This window comes from Lupinus angustifolius, unplaced genomic scaffold (genome assembly GCF_001865875.1).
Source record: "Lupinus angustifolius cultivar Tanjil unplaced genomic scaffold, LupAngTanjil_v1.0 Scaffold_436, whole genome shotgun sequence".
Taxonomy (NCBI): Eukaryota; Viridiplantae; Streptophyta; class Magnoliopsida; order Fabales; family Fabaceae; genus Lupinus; species Lupinus angustifolius.
Window position 1 is genome coordinate 269,245 of NW_017727837.1, and position 10,472 is coordinate 279,716.

Sequence of the window (10,472 nt, forward strand, 5' to 3'; positions counted from 1 at the left end):
ATCAGATTATAAGGTTCAACTTTCCATTGAGGTTGTTTTCCTTTCCCAATATCAGGTCTAGGCTTGAAGTTCTTATTAAACCTTCCTCCATTATTTTTATTATTCTGTACTTGCCATTTGTCTTGTCATTTTGTCTCCACTACTTTTTGTGTTTGTTCTGCAATCAAGCATTTGTTCACCAATGTAGAGTAGTCTCTGATTTCAAAAGCTCCCACTATGTTTCTGATGTTTGATTTCATCCTTGTTCGAAATTCATCGCCTTCCATTCCTCGTCAGGTGGTTCACCAGGTACCGAGAGAACTTCGAGAGTTCTTCAAACTTTGCTACATATTGACCCACACTCATGTCTCCTTGCTTTAACTGAAAGAACTCGGTTTCCTTCTCATTCCTTACATTTTGGGGAAAATAATTTCTCAAGAATGTTGACCGAAATACCTCCCACGTGATAGTAATCTCGAGTGCATCAAGTCTCCCTCGAGCACTTATCCACCAATGTTCTGCCTCCCCCTTATGCATAAACACCACAAAGTCAACCTTCTATACATCATTGCATCCCATCACCTGGTAGATCTTCTCTACATCTTGAATCCATCCCTCAGCATCCATCAGATCATACTCCCCTTTGAAAGATGGTGGAGCATGTTTTCTGAATTCAGCCACACTTGCATATCCTTGATGGTTAACTCCTCCATTCACATTATTATGGAATTGTGCGAGGATCTGGTTAGTAGCAACTGCCTGCTTTGCTAATGTGTTGGCTATTTTCTAGAAGGTAATAATTAAAGGATCATCAATGGAGTGATCATTATTGTTGTCACTCCTTGGTCCTGCCATAGTTCTGCATACAAAGCACAAAATATTGAATTAGCTACTCTCAACATAATGTACTCAAGTATTTAGAATGTTTAGAAGATTAAGAACAAACAAGGGAACATAACAAGACTCTATCAAGTATCTAATGTCTAGTTTAGAAGTGATTGACTATTACTACAATCCGAGCTGAATCAAACTGCTCTAATACCTAAAATATAACACCTTAATTTGGATAATAACATACAAGCGAAAACATAATCATTTAAAAGATCTCATAGCATTAAACTTTTCTTAATGTAGAAGAATAACACCTCAATAAAGTATTATTAAATTAAATCAACATCATAAACTAGACTTCATCTAAAGAGGATAAGAACAAAGTCTTAAAATACCCTCAAACACATAAATGTCTCCTTAACAAATCTTAAGATAAAAAAATAGCAAATAACAATAAGCTATCATCTACAATGGTTGTTTGACTGTGGTTCTTTCACATGGTACTCAATCATTTCTTAGAAGACCCTAGAAATGTCAAAACTCAAGCATAGTGAGATAAAATTCCAGTAACACTATAATGACGAAACTTTAGAAAATATGACATTTCTAGTCATACCAAGTATGGAAAATCCCCATAATATTGTCAAAGATAAATAAAAATAATCTCACTTAACTCTATAATTTAGTTCACTACTCATAACTTCAATATAAATAAGAGGAATATAATTCAAGCACATCATGACATTTCAATCAATTTGCATATAACGTCAACTCTCTCAAATCCTCAGTCCATGATTAAAATTTTGCACACAACATGCCTGCTAGAGGTGTCTGCCCCTCATCCGGTGCCCCAAGTTCGTAGGAATGTCTTATCCCATTTCCGATAATAAGCTTATTTTCATGCGATTGAGAGTTCGTTTGCCTATATCTAGACCAATCAACAGACCATAAGATCCCCTCAATAATCAACATAATTGGGAATAAACCTCTTCATCAGTTAACAATCAAACACCATAATTGGGTAATAACCCTCTTCAACAATTAACAATCAATCAATATAATTGGATAATAACCTCTCCAACAGTTAACAATCAAACACTATAATTGAGTAATAAATTAATTAAGCTAAGGCTGGAGGGGTACTGTCTCCAACCAACATATATTAGTTAAGTTAAGGATGCAAATCAATTGAGCTGCAAGATTGGCAATTGGCATATGGTATATGTATATGATTGCTTCACCGTGGATATTTTTGTACGTATAAATGCATAGTAACAATTGAATTAATACCCATAGTGGCAAAACATTGGATCAACATGCACATGTTTTTATGATATAATATATCCTTTCACAAAGCACATTCATCTATCTATCTATTAACAATATAATAAAAAAAACTTCTTCATGCCACATGTCAAATTCTCCTCACATGTTTTCTCTTCATGCCACATGTCACATTCTCCTAACATGTTCTCACTCCTTCATGTCACATGTCACATCCTCCTCACATGTTTTCCCTTCATGCCACATGTCACATTCTCCTAACATTTTCCCATCTTAAAATATGATACATGTCACATTTTCCTCACATTTTCCCATCTTAAAATATTCTAAGTTATTAAAAAAAAAAACTCATTCATGTCACATGTTATTACTATGTACCTTCCCACACTATCCTTATTTTTTATATATTTTATATGTTAATAATTTAATACTAGTTAGCGATTGGTCTATGTTGCTACCCCACCAAAACTGAGTGTTTACCGTACATATGTTTTGTTTTGTTAAAATGTAATAGACATTGAGCATTAGATGAAATTGAAATCATTTTTCACATCCAAACTATTTTTTTATACTAATCTATGTATATTATTTAACGTTTACTATTAATCTAATAATAATTGCATTGTTACACCTTAAGTTTTGTAACACTTTTCCAATTGAATTTTAATATTTCAGATTCTTTGAATTTTAATTTTTCTCTATTATAATTGAAAAATCAAATTCCAAATTGAAGTTTTTTATAACTTTTAAATATATTTTTAATAAAAAAACTCATTTAGTATAATGATTTGATTTTCATTTTTTCATTAAAAAAATCGTATTTAAAATTGAAAAAATCATTTCATTTTCTATAAATTTTAAAATATTTATTTTAATAAAAATAATATGGTATCATGTTTCAGACTTTCACTTTGTTATTTCCATTAGAAAATTCAAATTAAAAATTGTCATTTCTTTTTCTTATGTGATTGAATATGCAAATACGCAGGTAAGACATGTATTCATAATAATGTGAATGTATAAGTAACATGTGTGTTTTAACTATGCGAATGCAGGAGTAAGATGTGTTTTCTTAGTAATGTGAATGTACAAGTAACATGTGTGTTTTTAGTCATGCGAATGCACGGTGACATGCGTGTTCTTAACAATACAAATGCACAAGTAACTTATGTTTCTTAACCATATAAATGTTCATGTAATATATGTTATTAATCTTACAGCAAAGAAGTATTACCCCGTGCATTGGTGATGCACGAGTGTCTTACTAGTTTGCATCAATAAATATACATTTAGAATCCTAGCAATATATACCCAACTTCATTTGCATCAATGTGGTAGACATGATTAACTCAATACCACAAACATTGGTGAACGTGAAGCACAAAGTGATTCACATTCATTTTATACAAATTTAACACTGTTTCATCGCCTATTAGTTGGAAAATTATAGAGTCATTGGTAAAAAAAAGTCTCTTTCATATGTAAGTGAAATTGATACAAACATTCAATTTCTACCCATACAATTGATTATAGAACCACGTTTTTAAATCAGCACAATAAATCTAAATTCTAGAGTTGTCCTATCACTTTTAGAAATTCTCCCATTTACAATCTTATGGAGTTTAATTTTAAAAGAGCTATAGACTATAGTGTTACATGATAATGGATTGATGAAGAAACCTTATCCCTTTCCTTTCTATTTTCTTTTCCTTCTCTTGTAACTGTTAGGGTTTCCATTTCTCCTTACTTTTATGTTTTTTGAAGAATCTAATCCCTTATTTACTATTAGATAAAAAAACTATCTATTTTATTCTCTTAATTAATTATTATTATGCTATTGAAATCCTAAATATATTTTAAAAAATTACACAATTTATTTAACTAACACTAGACATATGAAAAAAATCATATAACAATCATTTTATACAAGCTCAGAATTATACACACTAATTAATAATAATCCACTTTATTATTATTGAGTGTTACAAATATCAAAATCTAAAGCCTAATGTAATTTGGCTAAAAGATTTTTCTACATTTTTTATCATAAAATATAGTGACAACTATAAGAAGACACGTAACCGAAAATCGGAGTGCGATAACATATAGTTTATTTTATGAAAAAAAAAGGTTATAAACCAAGAAAAATAAACAAAAAGGTTGGTTTTGTTTTTCAATTTATAGTGTTATAGTTTATCATCATAATCTAAAACAAAAAATTTATAACAAACACATAAAAATTAAACTTGTAATAACAATAGGAGCATTGTTATATTCATCATTCCAATATTCACCTTCAGTTACTCTTTCTTGAGAACTACAAACCTGCTTCTTATAAAAAAAACATGGGATAAAAATCCAAATTATTACTTGTTTGCAAGAATCTTTTGTGGAGCTAGGAGTGATGAAATAGTAACTAGATACTTGTTATAAAAAATTTGTCACATATGAAGAAGTGCACGAGAAAACAAAAACTTTAAGTATACAAATAGAAGCAACAATAAGACAGGAAAGAAGAAAAATAAATATGTTTTACTTGAATGACATTGCTCTATTACTTTTTTTGTTTCCCTTTACTGTATCATGGTGATGAAGTTTTTTTCTTCTCCAGGTTTCAGATTGTACTCAATAAATGGAGGCGTATTTGGTTGTTGTGGTATGGTAAACTCTAGCGTTTGAGTAAAACTACTACTCCAGACATTGTTGGCCTCATTGCAGCTGATGCATGAGTGCACAGTAAAGCAATCTCTATGATTTTCTTTACTTCTTCAGCATCAAATTCATTAGATTCTAAGTCCTTGTCCACCAGCTCCAAATGCATGCCTCTCTCATACAATTTCCATGTCTGTTAAGTAGCAATCAAATGTCATGAAAAAAGAAAGGCCAGGCCTATATTGCAAGTCTCCAACATAGTGGAGTCTAGTGAGGATAGATGTACGAAGTCTTACCATAGCAAAATAAACTTAACCTCAATAACCTCAGAGATTTGAATCCATAACCTTCAAGTCATGAGGCAAGTAACTTTACGATTGTGCTGACGCTTATCCTCAATCAAAGGTCATGCATGAGGCTCCTACCTAGTAGGTCTAGAATGGGTATGTACATAGCCTTAATTGACATGTGGAAATACTAATTTAGAATTCAAATGCATGACCTCTATATCACAAGGCAAATAACCTTAACATTGCGACGAGCCTCACCTCTCTTCATGTAGTAAAATATAATGAGAAAATAAACTATCTTATGGTACACTACTTACTCGTTGAAGAAGGTATTCATGAACATTCTCATCAAGCTTGACTTCAGTACTCTTTTGGCCACTTATTATTTCAAGGACTACAACACCATAGCTGTAGATATCAGCTTTCTCTGATACTTGACCATGAATTGCATACTCAGGTGCTGTATATCCCCTAACAAGTGCATAATATTTATGCCATATATAGTTAGTAAAATTAAAGTAACATAGTATGGAGATGTAAGTGATAAATTTTTCTCATAAAGTTTTAGATTTATCTCTTATATTTTGTTAGACTCAAAATACATAACCATGAAATTTAAGTGCAATATTCTCTTACAATGTTCCTGCAAATCTTGTGTTTAGATGAGTTCCATCCCCAGGTAATAGTCTACCCAACCCAAAATCACCAATTTTAGGTTGAAGATCATCATCCAAGAAAATATTTGTTGTCTTTATATCTCTATGAATAATGGGCACATAGAATTCTTCATGTAGATATGCCAATCCTCTTGCTGTGCCTAAAATTATATCATACCTTTGTTTCCAGTTGAGGGAACCTTTTTTGTTACCTGTTACCAGAGTTTATATACTTGAGACTAAGAACAATAGTGGAAATAATAGTAAAGATTCAAAAATTGGTTCTATATATATTGGAGATTGATGAGTTACCAAATAAGAATCTGTCAAGGCTTCTGTTTGATATGTATTCATAAACAAGAATTCTCTCTTGGCCTTCATTGCAGCAACCAAGAAGTCTAACCAGATTTCTATGATGAACATTACTTATAAGCTTGGCTTCACTCTCAAAATCATGATCTATGTTGCTAGATTGGCTCAAAATTAATTTCTTAACTGCAACAATTTTTCCATTTTTCAGTGTACCCTGCTCAAGTAATACATGACAATAATTTAGCATCAGTGAGATTTTTTATGTTGCTGGAGTCATAGTTTATAACCATTTCTTTTTTAGCTTTATGAAATGATCTTGGTTGATAACTTCAAAAAAACACTCATAATTGTTGATTTTGTTATTGTATTTGAACATCATCTTCATTGAAATTTAAGAAACAACTTATATTTACCTTGTATACATTGCCAATGCCTCCTTTTCCTAGTTTATATTTAATACTGAAGTTTTTTGTTGCAGCTCTCAAATCTTTATATTTGTAATTTACTGGACCTATCAACTCGGTTGCTCTCAATATGTCACCTGCTAAGTAAAACATGAGTTTGAGTTTCCTAATAAAAAAATGAATTCAAGGATTCATATTCTTAAGGAAACAAGGTAATGATATTTTATTGGATGCAAAGAACATAAATTGAAGAATAAGGTGCTTGAGATATTTTAATCTGAAAGGAATAGAAATGTAAAGTAGTGTTCTAATTACAACATCACATTGAAGAATTACTGAATTTACTTACCTCTAGGGTCCCTCTTGGAATTTTTGGATCGTCTATGGCAGAGAAATAATGCAAGGAGAATCACAAGACCCACACCTCCAACAAAACCACTTATAATGTGCCACTTGTGAGTAGGGTGTTGTATAAATTTGAAGATCCTCTCCATTATTTTTTCTCTATTTATTGTCCTTTTCAACTCATCTGATCATTAACAATTTTTAACCCAAGTTAAATTCAGGACTTTATCATATACTAAACTTATACCAGCTCCTACAGGAAAGTAGTTATTAGTTAACATTAGTTCCAAATTTATGTGTTGGTATACAAAGTGCATACCCACTTGGTTTTTTTCATTGCATCATACAGAAAAGTGATAAGCACAAAAGTTACAAAAGAAACTTTACAACTCTCTTGACATGACTTATCAGTAAAATTTTGTGTTGTGTCTATTTTTATCTTTCATGTGATGGTCTGACAACAAATAAAAAACATGAAAACATGTCTCCCTAAATACATGAGTTGTAAATATTTATACACATTCAACATATCATCCACTTATATTAATGTATGATATAGTGATAATGTAAAAAACTCTTATATTGTATGTGCATATATAGATCTTTTTCTAAATATATATACCCTTTTTGTTAATCCAAAATCCATAAAAGCAAATTATTCTTATTCTACTTGTACCTTCTTTTAAATAGGGTGTGATATCAATGGTTTGATTATCAGCAAAGAATGGTGTCAGTGAATATCTCATGAAACAACCAGCATCATATGCCATACCATCTGCATAGGGAAGACATGTGTGTATGTTGCTGTATCCAACTATCATGCAAGCTAGGCAATCACTAACTTTTGCAGTTTCAACACATTGTGCAACGGTGTAAATTGCACTACCACCAACTTGTGTTTTTGTAGCTGCATAAAAACCTTTAATTCTTGGTGTTGCTATTGGTAGATCAATTAATACTTGTTTTGCAGCTGCATTAAAAGGAATGACATTCTCTGCAATCCTTTTCCCACATGAGACACCATTGCCAGGTTCAGTGATTTGATCATAAAACTTCTCATCCTCGTACCTTAATATATTTTAAAAGTACCCAACATCAAATTTAAATCATTTTTTCCAAGCTCAATAATTATTATCATATTTTCTATCTGGTTGGTGGAAAAAATAGTGATACAAAATAATAAAAAAAAACTAGTGTTTTAGATCACAATTGTAATTACGTTTGTGTTTACCACAAATAGAAAAATTGAAGGAAAATACATTTAATACAACCGAAATAAGAATTTCAATGCTGTTGTTGCACAAACTTCTAAAATTACAATATTGTAGAGTGTGGTTTATAAATAAAAATAATATCTTATATAAAATCAAATATAGATCAATGATTAAAAGATGTGAAAATATTATTAACAAGCCTAACTTGTTACATGTACACTCATAAGTGATACTTTTGTGTCACCTGTTAGGAATTTGAAAACCCAAAAAGTGAGGTTAAAGTGTTACTCCAATATTTATTCACTGGTTGCAGCTTTTCCCACAGTTTTTTGTAATTGCAAAAAATGGAACGTATATCTACCATTTAAAAATTGATTTTATTTTTGATAGATTAAAACTCATGATTCTACCTATAGTATTTTGTGGTGTACAATTACAAACACGATAACCCTTAATATACCTGAGGAAGCAGCCATTGTAGATGACTCTAGCACCTTTGGCACCATAGCACTTCCGGATTTGGGTCTCAGCAGTTTCAAAGCAAGCAAGACAATCATTTATGGATAGGTAATTCCTGCACTGAAACATAGAATATACAAGGGTATCTCCCCTAGCTTCTTGTGCTGTTGCAAAATGCATGCTTTCATTGCTAACCTTTGCTCTAAGTTCTGAAATAGAACCATTAATACTATCAAAGAAGGTGCCCACATTAATGGTTATGTTGACTGGATTGCAGTTAAAGTTTAGTAGAAATGTTACACCAGATGAGTCTGCAACAGCACCATGATGATTATTACTGCTCCACCATGTTAAGGTTAAGGCCATTAGCTTAAGCTGAAGCATCCTTTTAGCTTTGTTCAAGTTAGTGGATAGTATCAGAGAGAATTGTATTACTATCACGTACTTTGAATTCTTCTTGGCTTTTTCTCATAGGGTTAGGTCTTGTATATTTAGTCATATGAATGTGAATGGAATTGGGTGTAAATGAATTTTTTCGGTCATTTGTGAATTATAGAGTTTAACTCTTTAAATGTGTTATTTTCGATGAATGATATATATTGGAACTAATCTATTTGATGATAGTGTGCAACTGCCTCTTCGTTGAAAGAATCGATCATTAATATTTAACATTGTGCTATATGTAGTACTTTCTAGTATTGAACTAAATCTTTGTTAACAATCTTTATATATTTAATTAAGCTAACTTGTTTGATTAAATTAATTTAAGTTTCAAATCTGAATTATTTAAATGAGTTAAGTTGGTAGGTTGAATATTAAACGCTTGCAAATAAGTTATGTGTGTAATTAGTGTCATATTTATTATTTTTATGATTTAGAGGTTAAAATTTGTGTATATTAATATCACAATATTCATAATGTATTATGATTTTTATGAAATTATAATTTTATATTTATTTCATCTTTAGGAAAAATACATTTGTCCATGATTTAAATAAACTTAAAAATAATTCAATATTTTTTGGCAAAAGAAAAAATAAATAAGAAAAGGCTGGCAATTGCAAGTCTCACATTTTGTTAGTAATTAAGTTTTAACTTGTTCGTTTATTAAAAAAAAAAGCCAAGTCTACTTTTATACTTTCTTGTATTTGATTGGATTCAACACATCTATTCAAATTAAAAACTATACATAGGGAAAATAAAATAACATTCAATTTATTAATGCATGCTTGCGACATGGTGCATTAAAAATGATATACCACTCATTGGATTCAAAATTTGTGTTCTTGCAATGAAAACTTTCTTATTTGTTTATTAATTACTTAAACAATACACATAAAACAACTCTTAATATAGGTAAAAAAATATTTCTGAAAAAAAATATTCACCGCTTGAAAGAAAGCGAAGTGATTGTTGTTTTCAACCAATTTCAATTGTATGTCCATCTCATACAAGTTTCCATGTCTTTTAAGTGACAATCAAAGGTATATAAGAAATTAAGCTAAAGGTTCATTGGTATATATTTATGGAGTTTGGTAAGTTGCTTACTAGGGGTTACCTGTGGGAATCATATCTTTTTAATATTAGAGAGTCTAATATTAGATGAGATGGTAATATATATCCTCCCAAATTTTTTAATAATGTGAATTTTAAACAAAAATATTCATAAATCATTAAGGCCATCATAACTTCATATTTTAATATTAGATTATCTAATACTTCAGGCCTTATTGGTGGCCTTCATCATTAATTTTACTTCAATATTCTTTTGACCAATGGAGATTTGTAGGACTACAAATTCTAGAATATTATAACCGTAGGTATTAGTCATCTAAGACAATTTGCATGCATTGTGGGGGTGAGCCTTCTGAGGAGTGTCAAACGCAATTTTCCCATTTTTTTTAAAATAATGAATTATTATGATACCCTCAAACAATGTCTTTTATATACTTTATTACCATTAGTAATAGTCTAATATTGTACCAAAATATTATCTGCCATATCAAAATTATTAAAAAAAAACTAATATATATATATATATATATA

The 10,472-nt window shown here is 30.4% G+C and overlaps 1 protein-coding gene and 1 long non-coding RNA gene across 2 annotated transcripts; both read right to left on the reverse strand.

Annotated features, from left to right (window-relative positions):
* Positions 1-4,738: 4,738 nt before the first annotated feature.
* Positions 4,739-6,251, reverse strand: LOC109341347 (cysteine-rich receptor-like protein kinase 3). Its single transcript, XM_019579249.1, has 4 exons — positions 6,005-6,251; positions 5,673-5,904; positions 5,354-5,507; positions 4,739-4,939 (listed from the first exon to the last, which is right to left on the reverse strand). Exons 1-4 carry the CDS (start codon positions 6,249-6,251, stop codon positions 4,763-4,765), a joined length of 810 nt encoding a protein of 269 aa, XP_019434794.1. The 3' UTR covers positions 4,739-4,762.
* A 1,392-nt stretch (positions 6,252-7,643) lies between these two features.
* LOC109341344 lies at positions 7,644-8,653 on the reverse strand. Its single transcript, XR_002106936.1, has 3 exons — positions 8,622-8,653; positions 8,428-8,546; positions 7,644-7,747 (listed from the first exon to the last, which is right to left on the reverse strand). It is a non-coding gene; the product is annotated as an uncharacterized LOC109341344 (long non-coding RNA).
* Between the last annotated feature and the right edge of the window lie 1,819 nt (positions 8,654-10,472).

Bases quoted from the DNA above. Each gene is read 5' to 3' on its own strand.
- LOC109341347 (XM_019579249.1), bottom strand. From the start codon at position 6,251: ATGCTAAATTATTGTCATGTATTACTTGAGCAGGGTACACTGAAAAAT. The intron at 5,508-5,672 runs GTAAGAGAATAT...TGCACTTGTTAG, and splicing joins ACAAGATTTGCAGGAACATT to GGGATATACAGCACCTGAGT. The intron at 4,940-5,353 runs GTAAGTAGTGTA...GCTACTTAACAG, and splicing joins ATGAATACCTTCTTCAACGA to ACATGGAAATTGTATGAGAG.